The sequence below is a fragment of the Lepisma saccharinum genome, chromosome 3 (assembly GCF_977018435.1).
Source record: "Lepisma saccharinum chromosome 3, izLepSacc3.1, whole genome shotgun sequence".
NCBI classification, from domain to species: Eukaryota; Metazoa; Arthropoda; class Insecta; order Zygentoma; family Lepismatidae; genus Lepisma; species Lepisma saccharinum.
Genome location: NC_139231.1, coordinates 57,149,880 through 57,176,195, shown reverse-complemented (window position 1 = coordinate 57,176,195; position 26,316 = coordinate 57,149,880). Strand labels below are relative to the sequence as shown.

Below are 26,316 nucleotides of genomic sequence, written 5' to 3'. Positions count from 1 at the left end.
GCACATGACCAATAATAATAATAATAATCCGTTGTGCAACAGCCCATGAAGGGCCTAGGCATACCTACCGACTGCCGGTCTCCCTCCCACGCTTTCCTGCGTCACCTCTAAGCGTGGAGATCTTCAACCAGTATTGGAATAGTCGGGGGGTCGGCCCGACGTATCCCCAGCCGTTATAGTAGGTTTCCGAGACCGGATTACGCTCACTCACTCGGAGCTCCCCAATTTCCTCACGATGGTGGGTTGCCACCGGCCCTATACGTAGGCCGAATAAATTCCGACCAGAGCCGGATTCGAACCTACGCCGTCCCGCAGCGAACGATCTCAAGACGAGTGAACGCCTTAACCTGCTCGGCTACGGAGGGGCAGTCTAGAATTCTCTCAAGAGTTCAATTTCGGCACAAAATCTTGATTTATGATTTTTCATGTAAATGTATGGAAAATACTTAGGCACATGTTGCATGCGTCTGTTGACAATATTTCAACCTGCTTATGTTGCCATCTACGGAGATATGTCCAAAAAATGTCACTTTTTCACTCAAACCATAAAATCGTCAGTCAAAAATCCATCAAATATTGCACATGACCAATATTGGTCGTAAATGATAGATTGACATGGTATCAATCATCAGACATCTAATTATGACCCTTCGATAATTTCTTAGATATTTTTTTCATTCGAAAGCTCATTTCTGGAAAAATTTTAACCTTGCCTTCCGCCAGTTATTAATTTATCTAATTTTTTGTATGGCGTAAACTGATAACTTTATGCAATGACAAATATCTCAATGGATGAGGCTTTATAATGCAGAAAACCCGGTGTATATATTGCAGAAAACCCGGTGTATATACCTGTTATGGTTTTCATGATATACATTTTCAAAGTTTGGGTTGTGCGACTTTTGAAACATTCTGTATACGAAGCTGAGCATCGCGGTATTCAAAACATCGCTAAATCATTTGAGAAAGCAGGAAATGGGGGACAAAGAGTAAGAAATTGTTACTGAATCTATGGAATGTTCACAACGTTGATAAAAAAAATGCTAACTTACGCTGCACTGCAATTTGAACTTAGAATCTTCAAAATTTCGTACATATTACAGCAAAATATCACAGTCACCAGGCTGAAATTTTTAGTCACTATGGCGACCTGGCGACCAGGATTTTTCGAGCCCTGTACATGAGTGTATTTGAGCTACTGCTAAAGAATGGTTTGTTGCTGCCATTTGCAAGCTTTCAAATCACTACAACAGTACAACAGTGTGTGTGGACCTTTGGGGAGTATGTTGCAACAGCCTACAGCATAATTTTCTGTTAGCATCATCACCATTGTCACTACACAGGTAAGTCACGACTGTATATAAATTTTATTATTTTTCATGCACAAATGGGAAATAATAAACAGAAACAAACCTTTCACCCTGTTTCCTTCATCTGTTTTAGTATCTGCTTTCAAATCATTATCTGTAAGAAATAAAATAAGAATTAACAGAGAATGTTTTTATAGTATAAAAGTGGTTTATTTTGGTTGAAATGAGAGAGAAGGAGGAGGGGGGATAAAAGTTGCTAATAAATTAAAAACTTGACTTAGAACTTTGTCAGTAGCAGTTTTGTTTTGTACTAAAACAAACCTCGACTGGTCAACCTGTAAAAAAGGGGTCAACACCTTTATACAATTGTGCACTCCTGGCTTGATTTTGTTACCAGCAATACTTCCTTCTCCCAACACCTTATCCTAGGATCAAAATCCAGTGAAGCATCACAATACAAAATTTCCCAATTTTCTACCAACCTAATATATCCATATTCATATCAGTCTATTCCTAATAAACATATAAATATGAGTGTGTTGTAAAATGAAAATAAATAAAAACCTTGTTTGTAAAATGAGAATAAAAAAAGCACATGGAATAGACTAAAACAAAACAAAATATAGATATTTTGTTGAATTACTGCATCATTGGTTCATAGGGAAAAGAGGATCTTCAACACAGTAAGGAAATGAAAATCAATCTTGCAATTGGTGGTGCAGAGCAGTTCCTGTGGATATTAGAAAAATGGTGGTTGTTACAATGTAAATGTGTCTATATACAGGGTGATTCACAGAAAACTAACACATTTCCTTCTTTATTTTTTCAGATGGACATGAACTCAATGGCCCGTTATTTGCGTCAAAGTACATGGAATCATTTGGAGTTTTGATTTATTTTCAATAGATGGCACAGGCGTTCATTTCCGTAGTGTGTTTGCAGGATATTGTGTTAGTCGCTGTCAAGATAGAGTACACGCTACAACAACGGCAATTCCTTGTGAAGCACTACTCAATTACACAGTCAATTACAGCTACGCAAAGGGCATACCAGAGGGAATTTGGTGTTTGCAATCCCTCGGAAAGGAACACTATACTGGCGGTGGTACGCAAGTTGGAAACAATGGGATCGCTGGTGAGTGAAACAGGCAAACATCGTGCATCTGCACTGCCGATGGTTACTGTGGACGTCCAGGCACGACTGGAGCGGTCACCCCATAAGTCATTAAGGCGTCTGTTGCAGGAGACCGGGTACTCCTACTCAATGTGTCAGAAAGCTGTGAAACATGCTAGCCTAAAGCCATATAGGGTAATGGTTGTCCAACAGTTGAAGGAACCAGATAAGGACAAACAAGTGAAATATTGTCGGTGGTTTTAGGCATTCATTGTGCAAAATCCTGGCATATTGTCCATCACATGGTTCACAGATGAGGCATAGTTCCATTGGTGTGACTATGTCAACTCACAGAACAAAGACTTGTGGGCCGTCCAAAATCCGCACCTCATTCATGAAACAACTATGCACCCAGTGAAAGTCGGGGGTTTGGCGCGCAATCTCCGCATGGAGAATAGTAGGACCAATTTTTTTCGAAAAGACTGTGAACACTGCAGTGTACCGACGCATCTTCATGGAGTTTGTGGAGCAACTGGACAATATAGAGCTGAGTCAAGGATATTTTCAACAAGACGGCACCACATGCCATACATCAAACAAATCCATGGAGGTCATTGAAACATTTTTTTGACAACCGTATATTTTCCAAGAACCTGTAGCCACTGAGATCTCCACATTCGACAATCCCAGACTTCTTCCTATGGGGTTGGCCAGTAACATGGAATGCCATGTTGCATTGTGCATGGAGCAACAGATAGGACATTTTCAGCATTTGCTGAGGGTAGTAATCTCCCAAAGTTACTTTACATTTGTGGCATAACAAATTGTGTTTAGCAACATTCTTGTTGAAATAAGTTAGGAAAGAAATGTGTTACTTTTCTGTGAATCACCCTGTGCAATAAAATAAGGAACTGTTCTAAATGAAAATCATTTGTATATGCCATTTAAAATGTTGCATCTTCTTGTGTAAATCATGCATTTGAATGATTGCAGATAGTGTAATACTCATACTTACACATTTTCTTCCACTGATCTCGATCTTTTGATATTGCATTTAATGACAAAGCTTGTGACTCCAAAACATTGTTGAATTGGGAAACCATTTCACTCATTGTTGTACCTTCAAGTAATAGAAGAATATTAATTAATAATGGTACACAAACATATAAAAAAACTATCATTAATAGATTAGTGATGGTTTTACCCAACAAAGATCAACTCAAGAAATATCTCAGTTGAATAGCTTCTTAAACTCCTCGGAAGGCTGTAATGTCCTTCGTCTATTCATCTAAAGGAAAATCAGTCATAAATCTTGAGGTGTAGTGCACAGTAACAAAGCAAGACTAGTTCCAAGTTGCTAAGTCTCTTGCCACTTTCACTCCATTAAACAGGATTAAGGGTGCATTTCAAGTAACAAAACGTTCAATCCAATCTCTTCCACTACAAATGTGAGTAAGATTAATTTTTATTTATTTTTAGTCTCTTTTTCAACCTTCATGTGTTGATCCCTCTCCCTGTGAAATGCTGCTGGGTATGACAGCAGGGTACGTAGTCATTGAAGATTGGTGGAGGAGGACATCCACACAGATATATATATATACAGCCTATATAGTAATAATTTATGACATACATATTGCATATAATAAATAGATTAATAAATAATTCAATATACAGCGTGAGCACAAAAACACTCCCTGGTTTTGAAAGGGTAAAACTTCAATACCAAAAGTAGTATTCTACAGAAATGTTCACAGTAGTTGTAAAAACTCAAAGTTTTCGTGGTGTTCATTGGAATTACAAATGCTCAATGTGCGTGCCACCTGTTACGTGGGAAACATCGAGATGATAATCCAGCTTCAACCACACCTTCTCAAGCGTATCCGGTGTGATGAAGTTGACGACTGTACTGATGCGTTCCTGAAGATGATTCAAGGTTGTGGGTAGTGGAGGTACATAGACCTGGTCCTTCACGAACCCCCAAAGGAAAAAGTCACAAACTGACATGTCCGGTGATCTTGGGGGGGGGGGGGGGCACTTGCATAGATTTTGATCATTGGGTCCAGCTCGTCCTATCCAACGGTGTGGGAGGTTGTCATTCAGAAAGCTGCGTACAGATTGCTGCCAGTGTGGGGGCGCTCCATCTTGTTGTAGAATGTAGTCACCTCTCTCTGCAGCAAGTTGAGGTATTAACCAGTCACGTGGCATTGTTAAGTAGCTTTCACCTGTGATTGTTGGCCCCTCAAAGAAGAACGGACCGTACACTCGATGCTCTGACACTGCACAAAAAACATTCACCTTGGGTGAGTCACGTTCCACATCAAGAGTGGCATGCGGATGCTCGCTTCCCCAGATCCTAACATTATGCCTGTTCACTTTTCCACTCAAGTGGAAGGTCGCCTCATCACTAAAAATGATCTTTGTCAGAAAGGTTTCATCATCCTCCATTAAAGTGTGGATAGTCTCGCAAAACTCACGTCGCTTTACCTTGTCTTGTGGATATAACTTTTGAACCAATTGCAGCCGGTACGGGTGAAAATGCACACGCTTCCATATAAAATCTTGCTTACGGTAGTTTGTGGCACCTGCAACTGCCTGCTGGCTTGACGTGTTGATTTTCTAGGACTGCGTACAAAGGCTTCTTGCACACGCACCACAATTTCCTCAGAGATGGACGGTCGGCCAGAATGTTCTTTTCTTTGATCACAAATGCATCCTCTCTCAACAAATGTTTTATGCCACTGTAGAATGGATTTGTGTGTAAGTGGATCAACATTAAACTTCCGTTTAAATGCACGCTACTCTCTCACAACACTGTTTGTTTTGGCAAATTCTAACACACACCAGCTTCTTTGCTGCGGAGTGAACGCCATTTTCGATGTTACTGCCCTCTAGCTACCGAATTCACAACTAGCTATTCTGAAAAGAAAGATATTAAAATATTTTGAGTTAACTGACCTTTGGATATCTTTTTTCTCAAAATATTCAAGTAACTATTAATTTTATGACATCTTGAAACAAGGGAGTGTTTTTGTGCTCACGCTGTATATTATTAAATATATATTAAGGAATTCAATTGTTACTTTTATATACCAGGGGGTATCGTAAAGTTTTAATTATCATCTGGAAGTTATTGAGCTATATGAATGAAATTTTACCAGTGTAATGACTGGTCCTTGCGTGCATGATGGTGTAAAAATGTTTGAAGTCTGTTGTTTACCTTTGTGACAGGTGGCTATAGATGTCAGTAACCTGCAAGATGAAGAAGACTGAGGCTTGCAGCATGATTAAGTTCCTGCATTTGAAGGGCTACATTGCCCGGCAAATGCATGATGAAATGAAGGCTGTCAGAGGTGATGATTGCCCGTCACACGACACTGTTGTGAGGTGGAAGCGGAATTTCCAAAGTGGCCCCATGTCCCTCACAGACAAGCCAAGAAGTCCATCACTCAAGGACGATGCAGCTACAGTGAATAAAGTGGAGGAGCTCATCCTGGAATACCGAAAGTAACTCCCCACATGATCATGCATGCAACTGGTCTTTGTTACTGCAGGTGAGGAAAATTATTCACAACAAACTCCACATGTCTAAGGTGTCCAAACGCTGGGTTCCGCAGTCCGTTTCCTTACTGCCAATGCACCCACTCACTAATCTCAAGCTGCTGCTGTGGAAGCAAGGCAATGTGGCTATTAAATCTTGCCGCATTCATCCCATTCTCCGGATCCTGCCCAAAGTGACTTTTTATTGTTCCTTGAAATAAAAAAATCCATTGCAGGGTCGATGATTCAACAAAACAAAATGTCATGCAGTAGTGACACCCTAGCTTGCAAGCTCATCAGAAACACAGCACGTGGCAAGTCAGATAAGTACCTCAGACTTTTAGGAAACATCAAGAGTGTTGAAACGTTATCATGGTCGCGTGGTCGACGTGCGCCACCGTCCAGGTGATGAAAGCCTATGCCTGCTACCTGGGGTAACTGTCTCGCTCGTGCCAGGGTCGTCAACCGAGTCTTGAGATGCCAGAGAGATCGCTGCCCAATTAGTAGAGGCACATATTATTGTAAATAAAAAAGCAAAATTTCGGTACAAAAACTGAGTCAATTTCGGGTTCAAAAGCGGCAAATAAAATAAAATATCGGTGTTATAGCGGTGAAAAATTGGATTTTAAAATTGTGAATATAATCCTAAATTTGATTTTAAAACTACACTTATTCCACAGAACTAATATTTCATTTCTAATAGCACATTTATGTACTTATCAGAGTATTAAGTTTATTTCTCTGTAAAGGAGTCAATTTTTGCTTCTTCAATATTAACAGCAGAATTAATAAATTTTCCGGGAATTGTATAACTCTCAGGATAATTCAGACTTCAGAAGGTGTCACGTCGGTGAATAAACCCTGAATTTCGTGTTTAAGAGTTAATTTCGCTTTTTGCAGTTCATTTCGCATTATTTCGTGACAAAACATGGTCACAAAATGCATCTCACACCATTCAAAAACATGGAAAATTAACACTACAATGTGATTCTTCAAGTTTCGTTTTTTTGTCAAAAACGAAATATGCATGCCCCTACCAATTAGGTGTGTGTGCTTTGCTCGTCTGTCTTCCTTATCTCCTCACTGAGTCAAAGAGAACTATCCACAATCCGTAAAACCCAATTGAACATCATTTGATTGCTAGATCCCTAAGTGATATCCTTCATACCTCATTAAAGCCTTGTCATATTACATGGTGGATTTGCGGGATTTGTTGTAGCTTTTGTACCCGACCGTACATGCTACTCAAATTTTTATGTCCCCCACTGCACAACTTTCCACTCTCCTTAATTCATTCAATCAGCAAATGCAAGTGATACAGAACATGGTAGAGATATGGAGTTCCTCCCACTAATTCTACCCCCCCCCCCCCCAGCATGACAACATGATTGAGATACTTTGCTACATATTATTAATCCCCCTCATCACCAGTAATTTTTGCTTTTGCTCTGCACCCTTACACCCTTACCCTGCTTATTTTCAATCGCCTCAAAGCTCTAACTTCCCCCACCCACTAAGCAATAGCATGTATACATATATACCACTACCATCTAACACTCCTCAGCAGCTCAGATGTAGCTCAGATGGTACAGCTCTCGCTTGGCTTGCCAGAGGTACTTGGATCGTTGCCCAGCATCTCCACCACGTATCATTCTAATGAATGATGGGATCGAACCTCCACTCCCAATGGGTGATGTAGCTAATCATCATTCATCCTCATTAATGATGAGAGCATTTGTCATAACGACAAGTTAAATGCTTGGCAGCAAAAGGTATAACTGAAATAAAATATCTTAACAACTAGAAATGGCTAATAGTCACTCGTAGGATTTTAGAACCTTCGAACCCGAATCATACATGATAAGGATTAGGATAAATACCTGTCTAGACTTAGAAGAATGATGATGAAGTTAATATCGAAGAGTAAAATGAAACTATCCTTTCTCCAGGCTTGGTAGGTAGTTCACCTAAGTCAGGCAGACTGCTGTCCTTCTCTACTCCCCAAAGTACTCTTGCCTGTCTCTAATCAAATCGAAAAGTGAGTCCCTTGCCAGTCTGTCCGCTCCTCTAAACCCCTGTCCGTGGAGACTTCCTATACGCTGATACGTGAGTTTTTAACTTCCTATTATTTGTTTACCTGTTGTAAACCTTGTAGCCTCAATATATCAGGAAGTGGAAGTCTGCTTAACACTCGACTGTGCATAATTCAAATACCTGAGAGGAGTGGACAGTTAGAGTAAACAACTGAATGAACCTTGGTGAATTGAAGCTTCTAGAGAAAGTTAAAATAAAATAAAGAATAATCCTATGGATTGCTACAGTTTCTACGTCATTACAACCCCTTTCTACCTTTTCGATCAACCTATAACACAAACATACCCTCCTTCCCCCTCTTCTCCCCTACTGCACTAACTTTCCAATTCCATTTCTAAAACTTAGGCACAAGATCCATTAACTACTCATTTGTGTAAGATGTCTACTATCCACAAACTTCAACTTTGTACCCAAGCAGCGTTGTCGCATTAACCCCTCCCCCTTCATCGGAAACGATGGAAAAAAAGAAAGAAGATATACTAGAACAAAGCTATGACACAAGCTGAACTGCACTTTCCACGCACCCATAAAAGGAAGGTGCTAGCTGGAAAAAAAATACATGCGTACTGAAAAGAAAAAAGTCATGTCAGACGAACTGCATAAACAAGCGAAGTCAGCTAATAAGCCATCACTATGCTCCTGAAATTGACACTAAGATATAATGACACAAATATAGGTCATGAACATGTAAATAAATATGCATTGTGCAAACAAATAGTCATGAACTGCTTGCCTAGTAACCTCCTCCCTCCCATTTTTTTTGGACAACGACCCTCTCCCCCACAATACTCTTCCTTCCATGATTCCATCATTTTCCAAATAAACACTCAGTAGCTTAAATCTGTCATAAAATCTGTACAAGCTGTAACTCCACTTGTTCCCTCCCCCCCCCACCCGACCTCAACTGCTCAATTCATCACATCCTCTACCAAAATGTAAGAACCTTCTCCCATAAACCCCCCCAGGTGAACACACATGGACACCTGGTCCACTGAACACATGACACCAAAAGAAGTAAAATAATCAACTTTCCCGAAACTTTGACCCACCTCTACCAGTAGAAGACCATCCAGGGCTACCACAGAAGCTACTTCAAAAGAACGACCCAAGGCTACAAGAGAAACTACTCCAAAAGGACCAGCAGGACGACAAGCCAGCCACCCCCGGATGAGCAGAAAGGTCATCCCAGAGAGACTACACCAGGTTATCTCATACCAGGGCTACCCCAGGGAGGCTACTAGGATAACCATTCCAGAGAGACTAAACTAGGCCATCTCATACCAGGGCCATTCCAGGGAGGCTTCCAGGATAACTCATACCAGGGTCATTCCAGGGAGGCTTCCAGGATAACTCATACCAGGGTCATTCCAGAGAGACTACACCAGGTCATCCCATACTAGAGCCATTCCAGGGAGACTTTCAGAACAAGCCCACAGTGGCTACATCAGGACAACCCACAAAAAGAACACCCCAGATAAGATGCACCAGGATGACCGAAATGAAGACTGCTACCAAGCAGCAGCCGCTGCCCTGACAACACATCATGTACATATGCTATTTTAAATAAAACATCGTGGGTATCACTCCTTCAAAACAAAAAGATACAAAAGAAAAAAAGAAGAAAGAATAAGTAAGTAACCAGCAAAGTAAGATACAGCTAAATCAGGGGAATGTTATGGAAAGGCGAACAAGCATCAAAAGCTAAAGGAAAAAAACAAGTTTTACAAGAGCACACTGACCCAATCAAGGCGGCGACAATAACAAAATTCCTCTGGCTAGACAGAATCCAGCTTGCAACTACCAGGTTGCTCTTCCTGATCGAATGAGGGAAGTAGTGACACCGTAGCTTGCAAGCTCAACAGAAACACGGCACATGGTGAATCAGATAAGTACACCGGACTTTTAGGAAACATCAGGAGTGTTCAAATATAATCATGGTCATGCGGTCGACGTGCGCCACCGTCCAGGTGAAGACAGCCTATGCCTGTTACCCGGTGTAATTGTCTCCTTCATGCCAGGGTCGTTATCAGAGTCAGAGATGCCAGAGGAATCTCTGCTTGATTAGGTAAGTGTGCTTTGCTCGTCTGCCTTCCTTACCTCTTCACCGAGTCAAGGAGGGCTATCCGCAACCTGTAAAACCTAATTAAACATCATTTTATTGCTATATCCCATGTACTTCCTTAGAAACCTTGTTATGCATCAAAATATATGTATATATATATATATCCTTTCTATTCTTTCTAGATTTATATTTAACCCTTTCGGGGTGGGGCCTATAGATGTCAGAAGTAACTCAAGGACGGATGACGAATATGTCGTCAAACAAATGTTTTGGTAATAAAAGTTTAATAAACAGGATACCGAATTTAAAAAACACATGGAGTCCTTTTTGGTTTATTCTTCAAACTTTTACCTCACATCTGCCGTCATCGCCGAGTAGACTCTGATGTCATTCTTGCATCGCCAGGCTAATTTTTGTGCTGCCGTTTTCACCTTTATATAACTTGGGGCAATCTGCAACTAGTGGTGGTTTGCCCTGATCGATGAGCGCTAGCCAATGGGCTTGATTTTGAGTAATTTCTTTTTTTTTTTAAATAAAATTTACTATTTGTACTATCGTTTTCACCTTTATATAACTTGGGACAATCACCGTATAGTGGCGGTTTGCCCTGATCGATGGGCGCATTTCTGTTGACGTCACTGCGGCCAGTTGTGGTGAAAATTCTCCTTGATTTTGAGTTTTTCTTTTTCTTTTTTTTAAATATACTATTTGTATTATCATTTTGATACTACGTATTCGCCTTTATATAACGTGGGACAATCAGCTACCAGTGGCGGTTTGTCCACATCGATAGGCAAATTTCTGATGGAGTTTCCAGTCAGTAGTGATAAACATTCTCCTTGACCTCGAGTTTTCTTCTTCTTCTTTTTTTTTTAAAAAAATACTATTTGTATTATCGTTTTGATACTATGTATTTGCCATTACATAACTTGGGGCAATCAGCGAGAAGTGGTGGTTTGCCCAGATCGACGAATGCTACCGGATAGGAGATAGCCAAACTTTGAAAAAAAAATAATAATTAAAATAAAAAATAATAAAAAATTGAAATTCCTGTCTGTTACTTCCGAAAATGGGTACACATTGACATGTTTACCTTACCGAACAAAAGCCTTGGAAATTCTGAAAAAAATGAGCCTTCATTGGCATTTATCGTGTTATTACAACTTTTTAAAAAAAACATTTTCCAACATGTTACATTTTGCTTAAAATGAGCCCCGTCCTTGGGGAATTTCCATGCATGACGAATATTTCGTCATCCGTCTCAAAAGGGTTAATATATATTAGATATTTACACAGTAGCAAATTAATTCCTTTACCAACTGGGTAAAAAATTGAATAAAAATTGAAATGATTCTATTAAATATAAGTTTAGGTCAGGTGCATCACATTTGGCTCCTGCTACTGCAGCAACTGGAACCAAGCATTTGTAGCAAATGACATGAACTGGAAGCCAGCCCATCAATGAAGCAACAAGTTCCCAAGTGGATGGTGGCAGGGGCTACCAAAATTAATAAACTTTTACAGGACTATTTACAGGGGAGTGATGCTTTGGGTAAATAACAAATCGAAAAGTGTAGTGTGAAGTGACCTGGATCGTGACTGAAATTCTGTGGGTGGAGGTGCTTCTTGACAAAAAAAAGCAAACTATTTATTGGTTGTTTTTACAGACCACACACAACTTGTCCTCAGCAGTCCTGGAAGCTTGTTACGATTCTGTGCTGTTGGTATCCTCTATGGGGGTTGTAATTCTTTTTGGAGACGTCAATCTCTCAATTACATGAACAGACTTCATGCATGACTTTGCAAAAGACAAGAACAAGATGTACTTCATGGATCACTTCATACATGGCCTCGGACTTCATCAACAGCACAATATGTACAATACCTGAAAAGGCAGCAACCTCGACTACATATTCTCCTCACTCCCTTCAGTGTACATCACTCCTTCGAGAAACCTCATCCCCTTGAACCACAGATCATTGCATGCTGTATTCTGGCTCCCGGACAACCTGAGGAGTCGACGACCTCCCACCCCCAAATGTCAATACCCTGTTTGGCACAAAGCACCCTGGGGCACATCCTTATGACACTGGATTCCATTCCCTAGACAATCCTGGAAAGTGGAAGTGTGGACGAAGCATGTGACGTGCTGACTGATGTGATTCATGCATTGATAAAGGACAATGTGCCAGCAAAACAACTAAATCGTGCAGATTCCTTGGTTTGACACTGAACTCTTACTTGCCCTTTGAAACCGAAAGAAGGCTTGGGATCTCTGGAAAAAATTTCCGAATTGAAAATGCATGGAAAACTTTCACCGATTTACTCTAAACAACTGCAGAAAATTAAATATAATGAATACATCGGCACTATCACAAACAACATCAAATAAAATCCCAAATGTTTTTGGACACTCATTAACTCAAGGAGACAAAATTCTTGAATATCTTTCAAAGTAAAACATGACTTAGTACCCCAGACGGCCCTGACAGAGCTAATACTTTTAACTCTTTTTCTCCAAAAATGCAACCTCAAATACACCAGCTTCATCTCTTCCCAACCTCACTACATTTTGTTGTCACTCTCTAACATCTCTCTCCATGTCTCCAGAAGTGCAATATATCCTATCTTCAATGGCTGAAAATCATGCAAATGGTCCTGGTGAAATCACTTCTATTGTCCTCAAAAACACTGCATGTCTCTCTCTATTTTATTAAACACATGCTTCAATGAGGGCACAACAAGGCTAATACAACAGAATAACTATTGCATTTAGATAGTGTAATATATCACTTCAAAGCCTACGTTGCGTACTTTTTAGGGGTATTGTTAAATTTAAATCTATAATTGTTATGTCATAGTTTCTGACGTGTTTAATAAAAGCTGCACGTCTTCTTAAGTTTGCCACTGTATCGTTCATCATGGCAAACTTAAGAACTGATGTTATGACAATGAAACTTGTTTTTTTTTAAATAGAGTAAGACTTAGAATTCATTAGTTTTGCATACAAATTCATGTTCCAACCACTTTGTTACCCAAAAGCCACAACAATCCCGAACACTGTAAGACCTAAAAACACAACCCGTCCTCATCGAAAAAAGAATCCTGGAGCAGGCAAATCTACAGACAGCTGGTATTGTTTCCTTTGCAAAGAAGATCGTGTCCTAGATATGAGATGCTGCAGTTTATGTCATCGTTACGTTCACGAAGAATGTGTGGGATTAACGAAAAATGATAAATGTATTTTCGTTTGTCCAGAGTGCTCAAATTGATACTTCATTCTCACTGTGAAGTGAAATTGTCTTGGACTAAAATTGTGCTTCTTACAATCTGTACTGATTTTATGCATGAATATTGTATAATTAATATTGCCTTTGTTTAGTATGAAAATAAATTCCATCCACTCTCTACTGTTATTGAAATATTAATTGAGTTTACCGCTTGTACACAAGTGGCGAAGTTGAAGAACACGTGCATCCTAATTTCGCCAGTTGCAACCCCTCCTTCTCTTGGTCATTGTTCGAGAAAGAGGACCGCTTTTCTTCTCACAAATTTATATGTTGTTCTATTGAACATTATCATTGCAAAAGTATTTTTTATATTTTGAAAAAAAATATTTCTTCGTGATTTTTAAAACAAATTTGCTTAAGGTGGCGAACTTAGGGAGACTTACCTTATTATCAAACACCTCTTGTAATAACAAAAAAAAAAAAAAAAAACATATGTTCATACTATAGTGTTCCACTTTGTCGGGTTTCTGGGTGAATGTTTATGTTTGTATTACATATGCAATTTTACAAACTCTGTACTGCAGAATGTGCACAATAAACAACTACCAAAGTATGTATTTAATAACAGACTACATATCTCTCACATTTTATGTGCATAATTTGAGTCTATTACTTCCTGTTTAACATTTATTTAGATTTGAAATTCTGAAGTGATACATTACTGTTGCAGATGGCAGCTAGTTATGCAATGCATGTGGGTTAACTTTGCTTTTACTCGCCAATTTCAAAGGGCAAAAAGTTGACCCTCCTTTAACTCCCAACTTATCAGTCATTTCCGTTGCTGCGAGAGCAGATTCAGCCGATTCATGGCTGAACTGTGAGCTTACTGTTACTCATGAGTAAATCGACATTGGTGCAAACTGGCATTATTGAAACTGAAGAGACATAGAAATTTATGATTCTGTGTTGACAGAAGACAATGACTACAATTTTGATCTAAAGTTTTATATTCATAGTGAAACAATGAAACTCACAATTCTTCAGATTGCAGCTCTGAAGTGCAATCCTGTAATGAACAAAACGAACAATCTTGGACCACAACTTACATCTGCAACGTTTGTCCATGGTAGAAATATTGCCTAGAGATGAAACAGGCCCAGGGAACAAGGAAATGCAAGATCTTTACCTTCTGTTCAAGCAAGAAAAGGAGGACGACGTAAGTGTTTTGCAGCCATTGTTCCAAAGCAATATGTGGAGAACACCACGCAAATTGCTGTGTTGAATGTAACTATGGACGTTAAATGAAAACAAATCTTTTTATTCCTAATACTGTAAGGAAGAAATTTATGTTTTGGTCAATTTTAATTGTGAATAAAACTCTCTCTAAAACAAGAAAGTAACGTCATCAAACTGACTAGCTTAGCTTCAGTGTTCTTGATTTTCCCCGTTAGCTCTATAGGGTTCAATGCTTTGAAGCTGAAGGGCAGAAACTCAAACAAGTGTACTTTCTATGCACAATTTAATATCACATGGCTTAGTGATATTAAATAGCGATCAACATATATTTACTAGCAAGATGCAAGAGTGTATCTTGTGTCAAGGCACACATTCATTTGTCTCAATTTTCTTTTCTTAATTTATGTTGTCTTTCTGTCTCTTTACGTGAATTACAATGATAAGGATGAATGATTAGATTGAAATGTCAAAGAGATATTCACAAAGAACATTCATGTTCTGGCTACAAGACTGAAAGTCAACCCCTGAGAAGCAGCATTTGTTTCATGAATCAACACCATTATATATTGATTTACTTGAAAAATTCTAGACAGAGAGAAATCAATTTTACACCACAATAAAAACAATGAAAGAGTGTAATCATGATAAAATACACATAACATAAATAAAATCACAATTCAACAACACAATTATAAAGATTTTTTCTGCGTGATATACAGCTTTGTAAAGGCTGTTTTTGACAAATTAAAGCCAGGAGATCCAAGGCCAAAGAGATTTGCTCAGAGTATCCATCCAGTGAATTCTGGAAAGACAGCTCACAAGAGCTAACTTCAATCTTATCATTTCTGCAGCAATATATGAACATGCTCAAAAATTAAAATTTCTCTGCAATTATTATAATATTTTGATAAGTTAGGAAATATTAACTTACTTTCGATACCAGATCTCCTTGCCAAAGCTTCTACCTTCCTCATTACTTCATTCATCTGTGCTGAAAAGGCAAAATGTATATGTAAATATACTATTACTGTATATATCAATTAACTTAAATTGTCATGCTACAATATTTCACAAATATATTATTACTGAGCTGAATATGATACCAATGTATCTACATTAGCCAATAGTAGTGGTATCAATTCAAATGTAATTACAAATAGTGACTGATACTTCTCCAGATATATACAAATTGAAATATTTTAAAGTAATTTAGAATATTACAAATTTTAAAATGTGTTTTTCTATAAATTAGAATTATACCATATCAATCAGTTTTGCTTTCAAACATTCATAACTTCACCTAAGATAGTTATTTAATCAAAAAAATTCTCCCTGTAATGATGTTTCCTCAGCCTTCCAGTTTGCCTTTCATCAACTTAAAGGGAAGGGCTGGGAATAGTGACCTAAATAACAAAAAAACAAAAACAAACTGTCTTGAACCATGCTATAAAGAAATGTAGGGTGTGTAAAGGCAGAACTGAAACATTCCCTATCTTGGTTACCAATATCCCTCCCCCCACTTAACTTTAGCTAGTTTTTACGGAACAAATATTTCAGAATTAAATTAATATTTCTTGAATCTTGGCATAGAAACAATTCATCAATTCTGACTTTTCTTGCAATGATGTGGCTTTGTCCATCCCTTGATTAGTGTAAGCATGAAAAGGTATTTGCTTCATGAATGTAACAGAAATGTTTGTGTTACCAGCGTGAATATTATACAGAGTGTGTAGTAGAATTCTATCAACAAGAAATGGGGTATTTTTCTGAAACTAGCAATGCTGGACTAACGAGATTTTGATTTTCTATTAAGGAAACTCATCGAGCTTCAGTGGATCTCCATATATGCATCTTTGGTTGGCAGATAAATATCAAGATGGTAACCTATATCTTGCCAAGTCTCTCCAATCAGAGACTAAAATTCAGCAAACCAAAAGCACTACTGAACTTTCCTTCACATTGTGAAAGCCACCATTTTAATCCATATGTTTAGTCATGAGCTGCAGGCTCACCATCCATAGGATTTATTTTTCTTTTGTGGGTAGAGTAAAACCTCAGGAGTTCTGTCACAAATAAAGACAACTATCATCATCATTTTACCACCATTAGTTCAGGAGATATTTTCAACTGTTATTAGCAATAATTATACTTATGGAGGGGACATAAAAGTCATCCTTGATGGATATAAAAATTAACCTTCGATGTCAGGGATACTGTGATCTAGTAAGTTAAATAACCAGCATCCAGTGGCATCCAGAGAATTTTTGTGAGGGTGTACTACTTCTTTCTTTAGTAGTCGGCACTAATTTCACCACCTGTACATGCAAATTAGCATTCTTTTTTTTTTTAAATATAAATACAGGGCCAAAGGATTTATGACCTGCAAAACAATCCCACTTACAATCATGCTCTGTCAGCATCCCTTTCCCACTATCCTCTACAATATAACCCTCGAAAGTGAAGAAAGCTCCAAAATTGTGAGCAATATTTTAAAGTCTCTTCAGCAATTCATTTTCATTTATTTCAGAGAACTTACTAGTTGGAGTCAGTGGTGGTTCCTGTTCAGTAGCAGATATTCAACCATAACTTAGTTTTGAACTTACATATTATATAGAGCAGTCCCGGTAACCAATGGCATTTAATTGTCCAATTATAGCTCTGCTAATTATCATACATGTAAAAAAATTACCAACAAATATAACCCCCAACACACACAGATCAGACTAGAAAATCTAAAAAATTACTTATTAATATATATATATATATATATATATATATATATATAACAGTATAAATGGATATATATATATATGTGTGTGTGTGTGTGGGTGTGTTTGTTTGTGCTTGTTCCGGCATAACTCTCGAACGCCTGGAGCAATTTCAACCAAACTTGGTACACATATCACTTGCAATCTTGAAAGAAATACTGTGGGGTAAGACACCCCTGGCACCCCTAGGGGTGGGGTTGGAATGGGTGACCTGTAAAAATAATAAAAAAGGATCGATATTAGTGTGGAATCCATAGTTTTCGGAGTCACTAAGATGAATTGTAACACTCCAAATGCTGTTCAACTCCAAGTTCATCACCTAAATGTCAAAAATGACCTAAGGTCTAAATCACCATCCCTGAGACCTTCTGTAAACAAACGGTCTCACCGATTCGATGTATCACTCCACGTCAGCTGATCCATGACCGCAATCATCTGCTGTTACACTTATAGTTCGCCGCACCTATTCATTTTATATAAGAGCCTGTGAATGTGAGAACCCGTTCTCAAAACATCAGACGAATATGCAGCCGCGTACATTGTTACTCTCCCGGTCATTCTCTCTTTCATAACCCTTAAAACTGCAGACACTGACACACCACTGCACTGGGATACCAACTTAACCACTTCATTTACTGGTTTCTCAGGATACTACTGACAGAACGTTACATAAATATTGAGTAGAATCTGTTTCTCACCCCTTTTCAAAGGCTGTCCTTGCTGGTGTTCTGAAAACAAGCTCGGAGTAAACGGAGACTTTCCCTCACACATACAACTCGGCATGTTATTTTTCTAAGGCTAAGTCAGGCAATATTACTAAGTTGCACTACTTCCTTGCTGTTCACATGATTAGGTAAATTTCTCGTATCGGACAAACAGGTTTCTTCAAATTTACAGGAGAGATTACTTACCGAATGCAGTTTCTTTATACTTGTGGAAGTTCGGAGAAGTGTTTTCTTGCATCGTTCATTGAATTTTGCCGGTAAATCATCTATTTTTCGATATAAATGTGTGACTGATGCACAAAAGCTCTTGCATCCATTTACTTCCAGGTGGATGTAGCCTGTGTGTGATGACGTAATCCCTGTCAGTGTTTCCAAACACGTGTTTTTGTAACTGAAGAAGGTACGTTTTCGCAAATGGTTTGTGGGGCTATGTGCCAATGGTTCGTGGGGCTATGTGCCAATGGTTCATGGGGCTATGTGTCAATGGTTCATGGGGCTATGCGAGAATGGTGTGTGGGGCTACGTATATTTTTTCGAAACCAATTTTTAACTATTGTAACCTATACGTGACCCTACCTAACCTAACCTTACCGGAAATGGTTTGTGGGGCTATGTACGAATGGTTCGTGGGTCTATGCATCAATGGTTTGTGGGGCTATTTTTGGGTGCAGTGGGGTGGAAACACTGTATGCCGAGTACGGTAGTGAAACTGTGACCGCCATTTTGCATGTTACCGAAGGCAAAAAGAAACGAAGAAAACTTACTCAATATGTCGCAAATAGAGCTTATTTCCGTGAAATAAGCGAAATGACACCTTCAGCAATATTTCTGAATGCAGAATACGTAAGTACAAATATTCAAATTAAATGAACTAGCAAATTACCAGCCATTTGTCCGATACGAGAAATTTACCCATGATTATTTTTAGAAAATAACCAATGTTATAAAATATCATTATGTACACAAATCTCTAAGCTCATTGAAAGTTATATTATTACAAAATGTTCACACTTATCTTGCCTTGCCATGTCACCAAGTTATTTTACGAAGTGCACTATATTTGGTGGTACAAAAATCGTTATTAGGATGCTTGTCAAAGTTTCCAACCGCAATAAATTTATGAACTTTTTGTCTTGTTTTGATCATCATCAATATATTTATTGGACTTACAGCAATGCATATGGCTGTTTATGCCCATTATATATTTTATTTACATAAGATACAATTTACATAAAATGTACAAACAAATTTCAAATACACTCCTATCTATATCAAACCTTAGAAATATACATTACCATGTTATATCATTTTGTCTAAAAAATGCAAGTAAAATATATTCAAAGAAAGAAGCCAAATTTATGGGAAATGATTATTGGTGCAAAGAGTTAACCATAAAGGTGAAGCAATAAGTAAAAAAAGAAAGAACATTGGGTTTAAAGTGAGACGTCATTTGCGGCAGCGTATCCCATACTACAAATTTGCCATTGTTTTACCTTACGTAATGAATCCTGTAACAACGCTGGATTTTCGTGTGGATTATTTTACTTCTATGAGTTTGCAATGCTTTCTGCATGCAGGTGGTTTTGTTTACAGAAGGTGTCAGGGTTTGTGATTTGAACTATAGATTAGTGTCGAATCCATAGTTTTAGGAGTCTCTAAGCTAATTGGTGACATTCACGATGACCAAACTTGGTACACATATGACTTACAATCTGGAAAGAAATAATGTGGGTGTAAGACACCCCTGGCACTCCTAGGGGTGGGGGGTGGGAAGGGGGTGACATGTAAAAATAATCGAAAATGACCAATATTAGTGTGGAATCCATAGTTTTCGGGGTCGCTAAAATGAATAGTGACACCCCAAATGAAAGTTCAACTCCAAGTTCATCACCTATCAGCATGGGGGTGAGAGGGGGTGAAAAATAAAATTTCAAAAATGACCTCGATTAGTGTCAAATCCATAGTTTTCGGAGTCTCTTAGCTAATTGGTGACATTTACAATGACCAAACTTGGTACACATATGACTTACAATCTGGAAAGAAATACTGTGGGGGTAAGACACCCCTGGCACCCCTAGGAGTGGGGGTGGGAAGGGGGTGACGTAAAAATAATTGAAAACGACCGATATTAGTGTGGAATCCATAGTTTTATGGGTCGCTAAGATGAATAGTGACTCTCCCAATGCCGTTCAACTCCAAGACACCCCTGGCACCCCTAGGGGTGGGGTGGGGAGGGGGTGACATGTAAAACGACCGATATTAGTGTGCAATCCATAATTTTCAGGGTCACTAAGATGAATAGTGACACTCCCAATGCCATTCAACTACAAGACACCCCTGGCATCCCTAGGGGTGGGGGTGGGGGTGGGAAGGGGGTGACATGTAAAACGACCAATATTAGTATGGAATCAATAGTTTTCGGGGCCACTGAGATGAATAGTGACACCCCCAATGCAGTTCAACTCCAAGTTCATTTTACACTATAGTTAGAATTCATTTATATTCCTGTCTAATAGAAGATTGGGATAAATAAATTCCCAGGCAACGCCGGCCAATCAGCTATTTATGTCATAAAATAAGAAATTTGTGGATATGTGCAACTGACATTATAGTGAATAATAGTTAAATAATGTAATCATGGAGCAAATTCCTTCCTGAGTATTTTCTGTTGTCAGCCTATTCTGACATTCATTTCTGCCAAAAAAAAATAATAAGGTAATAAAAACAATACCTTTCCATTATAATTTCTGTGATTTTTTTATTAACTTCTGGTAAGTTTGTAGTGTATTACTTAAAAGAGCTTTTAACTAGCCTGCAAACTTAAACTGCTACAAAAATCAAGTATTCATATTGGCAGTAAAATGATGTACAGTAAGCAAATAGAAAAGCACTCTTACCTGGATCCTGAGTACTCTGGGCACCTCCCATTGTCTTAACTCCAAGAATTTCCAATCACCAACAATACTGAAATGAGAATGTTATAATGAATTAACAAATCTGACAAACACCTTCTGCATGATTCAAATATTTTCTCTTACAATACTACATAAAAAATATGTGTACAGAAACATGCTGTACAATACCAACAAACTAACACAGCACATAGAGAAAAAAATGGATCCTTTTCATTTTTCTAGAACGGGCACATAATATGCTGTGAGCAGAATAGTAACTGGAGAGATAATCACTAGATCAGTCACTTCTGAAAATCAGAGATGTATTGTATCCAGTTGATCCAGAGTTTTTATCTAAAATAATATTTTACTAAAAAATCACAAGACCTATTCAGATTACAAACTTGTCCCATACCCGTTGTAGCTGATGAGGTAGGGATGTGAAAAACCAAAAAACCTCTTTACGATCCTCTTTGAACCACTCTCTGAAAGTATAACAGACAAAGAAGCTGCACCGCCAGAGCTTCTTCGCATTACATTCTGTAAACGCCTTCAAGGTTTCACAACAGGCCTTGTAGCTGTAGGAAAATTGGGCTAAAGTGTTCAGTGATCTGTGCACATTGCCATTCCATGTAAAGTGAGCCTGAGCCATCAAAAATTTAATGAATAATATTCCATTTCATTTTACGATTTCATTATCCACACAATTCATACTTTCTAAACTAAATAAGAAGCATGTATTTATTTATTCTTTTTCTCAAAAAATCATACTTGTAAGTGTGGCAACTTTACATGCTTGCAAAATGTCACACATTACATCTGGCAACATTTTCCAGCTGTCAATGAAAGTGATAATAAGAAACCTGCAACAACAAGTAAACAAATTACTTTCCAACATAATTTCTGTTTGTTTTAGTAAAAAAGGAAAATATTTACGTTATTATCATATATGTAGTTGCAAACTGTACTCATGGCACACCCAAAACCGGAAACATCGATATGTTTTAAGAACTTCAAATATTCTAACCTCAAAATGTCATGCTTGTATTTGTTCTAAATATATTTAAAAACTAAACTATTCACATCATTTTTGTTCACATTTGTTTGGTTTTTGTATATTTTTTGGCAGTTTCGGGTACAACATACCTCTGGTTATGGGCACGAATGACTTTGGTTTCAGGTGTGACATTATCTTTTCGCGATGTTCTTGAGTTTTTTTTAAATAGAATTTAATTTAATATCTAGCCTTGCAATATATTTGTACAAATTCGAAGCTAATTAAGTTATAAATTAGATATATTTTGTCTTGATTTGTTCAAACTATGGACGGATAAAGTACAAATCGTAATATTTACCTTTATTTTTTCAGACGATGTCTTCAGTGAAAGGCACCATGGAAGATGAGCAAATCACACCCCTTAACAGGGTGCAGAGATGGAGAAAATGGCTAAAAGAAGATCCAGACAAACGGCAACAGTTCTTGGAAAAGGAAAGATCTCAAGACAAGCAGTGCAGGAAGAATCAAAGAGAAAAGCTTCTCAATGATCAGCAGGCTCTAAGTAAAAAAAGGCATCAAAATGCATAGAGGCAGAAGCTATTAAGGGGGTGAAAAAAGCAGTTTAATAAAGGTACGATAACAGGTACAGAACCAGAACAGTACGAGGACAGTGTCTCGCCAGTAGATCGCTCATACAAACGTCCCCAATCTTTTGGCAAGGCACTTGCAAAAGTGAAGAAAATTTTGCCTTACAGTCCTACAAAGAGAACCGCAGTGATACAAAAATTGTCTGAAACACTCCCAAATACTTCGAAACTGACTGGTCCTATCAAGTCTAATGAAACAAAAGAAGTGAAGAAGTGAAGACAACAATAAAATCATTCTATGAACGTGACGATGTAAGTCGCCAGGCTCCTGGGAAAAGAGACTATTTCAGTGCGAAATCCTGAAACTGGAAGCTAAGAACCACGACAAAAATGTCACATGATAATGACTATAAAGGAAACTTTCCAACTATTCAAATCGGAACACCCAGATATTGATTTTAAAAAATCTAAGTTGTACAAGTTCCACCCTCCATACGTATTGCTGTCTTCATCCATGCCTCACAATGTGTGTGTCTGTCGTTATCATGCAAAGTTTGACTTCTTACTACAAGCTGTGCATGCAGCCATGAAAATATTTCCATAGGGCACAAACATGCTACTCAAAAAAATGTGCTGTGACTCTGGCAATGAAAATGTATGACTGGCGTATGCAACGTTTGTAATAACAATACATTTGAAGCTTTCTCCGAATGTGAGGAGCCCAATAAAATGATAACATGGAAGCAATGGATTGCTGTAGATGGTCGAGCAAAAGTCGAAACACATGAAGGTTCTATCGGAGATCCTGTAACTGAAATCCAAAACCAACTTCCATCCTTCGAAGTTCACTGTTTCGTCAAGAAAGTTCAAAGCAAACATTTCGAAGACCGAAAAAAAGACTCGACAAAGGGTGAGGCAGTCTTACAAATAGATTTTGCTAAAAATTATTCCGATACCCACCAGGTTGAGATACAATCAGCACACTGGAGCCATCAACAGGTAACAATTTTCACAGAAGTAGCGTGGCTAGCAGAGAACACTGTAAGATCCTTTTCGATAATCAGCAATGACTTGACTTAACTCATAATAAGTACTCAGTATGGGTATTTATTCGGGAAATAATACAAGCATTGAAAAATGAGTTCCCTAATTTGCAAAACCTACACATTTTCTCTGATGAATGTGCCGCACAGTTTTAAAATAGATATACTCTTTCGAATCTTTGCTACAAGGAACAAGATTTTGAAATAAAGGCCCAGTGGATTATTTTGCCACATCTCACAGAAAGGGTGCAGTTGACCGGCTTGGGGGTGTATTAAAATGCAAAGTTTGGTTATAGGTAAAGTCAAGACGTGCAAACGTGAACATAGCTGAAGAGTTTTACAATCGTGTGAAAAAATGATGCATTTCTGGAATAAATATTGAATACATGCCAGTAGAAGAAATTTCGAAGTTTGGAGAAATGATGATGTCAAAGTGGGAAGGTATCAAACCCATACGCAATCTGCAATCGAGTAATTTTTTTGAGCCCACAAGTTTCACCAAAATCAGATATGGTCGAACCGCTAATTCAGAATTCAAGGAATTCAAGATCAGGAATTCAGAGTTCAATACACGTCCATCGGCCTCTATCTCATCATTACCGAAACTGAGATATAATGATTAGGGCTGAGCCCAGGTGTATTGGTATCAGTAAGTATCTGTTGATATTTTTGCACTGATACTAGCCGATACCATTGTTTTTGAGTCGCTAGAGGCACGGCCAAAACAAATTGTATTTTTCCATTTCAAAGTTTCGTTCACCTTTTCCAACTTACCTTTGGTTTTGAAAAAAATGATAAATAGTTGTGCATTTGTTAAATGAACCTATACTCAAGTTTCCGGGAACAGCAAGTGTGTGACACAAAGATCTGTAAGCAGATAAGACTCACGGTCAAGTATGTTGCAAATCAAGCATAACGTGAAATTATCCCCATAGGAGTTGGCTGCTTCTGTTTAGTTCTCTTCGAAGTCTACCAGCTTTGTTCGTACAGATGCGGTCTCATGTAACAATAACCCCAATGAGGTCCCGAAAGCCAACGATGCACCTGTTGGTAATCCTTCCACTTTCTTTGGTGTTTGCGGACATCCATCATTTTAGTGACTTCCCTCAGTCGAAAAGGTCATCGCCCATGAAAGTGGTGGACGTGTCTCAGACATAGTACATAGCATTTTCCTGGAAATTCAAATACTTGGGCTAATCCCGCTTTTTCTTTCCAACTTTAGACTTTTGTTTGTCCCGACTGGGTTTCAGCATGCGTGTTTTGGCACAAGGAACGTGGCACGGAAATAATTTTCTTTGAACGACAGATGATAGCAGTTAGTTTCTGGAAAGTATAGTGATGGGTTTGGATTTTCTCCTACGCCAAGTGGGTTTGGATTTTCTCCTACACCAAGCGATAGAACTATGCATATAATTTTTCTTAGACATCATTTGCCAAAAGTATATCAAAAGCAAAGTCACTTCGGAATATCACTCTACTGAAGTCAATCGCCTGATATAGAAGCAAGATACTGGTAAGTTTTCCTTTTCCCCTTACATTTCATTTACTAATATTTATTCCCTTTGTTAAAGGACAAAAAAGAGACAAGATTGGTTTCACATTACAGCTATACTGTTAGTTTTAGACATCGTGTCCGGGGCTGGTAAATTGCCAATTATTCTTGTGTTCACGGATGATTTAATGTTACTTTGGGAATAGTGATCCTTTAGTTTTAGAGGAGGTTGATCTCAGTTTTCAACATTGGCGGAGAAGAGGACGACGACCACAGAATTGCCTTGCTCTTAGCTTCACTTAATATTTCTCTAATATTTGAAACATCTGAGCGTTTTCAATTTAAAAAAATGTAAAGTTGAGATGCATCATTGCAACAGAACAACGATTGGTGGGTTAATTTATTCATCACCCCTAGTCAGAAATGCTTACGTATAAAATGTAATAATAATATTAATTACACAAACACACACATATATTATATGTATGTATATGTAACAGTTGGGCTGAAAAGTTCGTAGGCTAACATAGTAAAAAATATTTTTTTGACAAAATTCGATTTTATTATTCAATATAGTTGCCTTTGAGGGCGATACAACGATTATAGCGGTCATACAATTTTTCGATGCCATTTTTATAGTACGATTTCTCTTTAGCCTCAAAATAGGGCTCAGTTTCGGCGATTACCTCTTCATCAGTGCTAAATTTCTTTCCAGCGAGCATTCTTTTAAGGTCTGCAAACAGGAAAAAGTCACTGGGGGCCAGATCTGGAGAATATGGTGGATGGGGAAGCAATTCGTAGTCTAATTCATATAATTTTGCCATCGTTTTCATTGATTTGTGACACGGTGCATTGTCTTGATGAAACAGCACTTTTTTCTTCTTCAAATGGGGCCATTTTTTCGTGATTTCATCCTTTAAACGCTCCAACAACGCTATGTAATAATCTCAGCTATCTCGATCAACTTCACTTTATGATCATTTAAAATTATTTTGTGGACTTTTTTGATGTTTTCGTCGGTAACAGCCTCTTTGGGGCGTCCACTGCATGCATCGTCTTCGATGCTCATTTCGCCTCGTTTAAATTTAGCAAACCACTTCTCAACGGTTGATTTTCCTGGTGCAGAGTCCGAATAATGTTTATCAAGCCAAGCCTTGGCTTCAACAGTATTTTTTTTTCGCCAAAAAGCAATGCTTTATTAACACACGAAATTCTTTTTTATCCATTT

The 26,316-nt window shown here is 38.1% G+C and overlaps 1 protein-coding gene across 2 annotated transcripts in view; it reads right to left on the bottom strand.

The window, feature by feature from the left end:
* Nucleotides 1–26,316, bottom strand: part of LOC145985063 (uncharacterized) — a 224,514-nt gene that overhangs the window by 162,982 nt on the left and 35,216 nt on the right. For both annotated transcript variants that reach the window (XM_083118618.1, XM_083118619.1), the window contains 4 exons: nucleotides 20,973–21,039; nucleotides 15,514–15,573; nucleotides 3,439–3,543; nucleotides 1,414–1,464 (listed from right to left, as the gene is read on the bottom strand). In XM_083118618.1, the coding sequence (XP_082974744.1) occupies nucleotides 1,414–1,464; nucleotides 3,439–3,543; nucleotides 15,514–15,573; nucleotides 20,973–21,003 (247 nt within the window). In that variant the 5' untranslated portion in view covers nucleotides 21,004–21,039. The remainder of the gene's footprint in view (nucleotides 1–1,413; nucleotides 1,465–3,438; nucleotides 3,544–15,513; nucleotides 15,574–20,972; nucleotides 21,040–26,316) is intronic.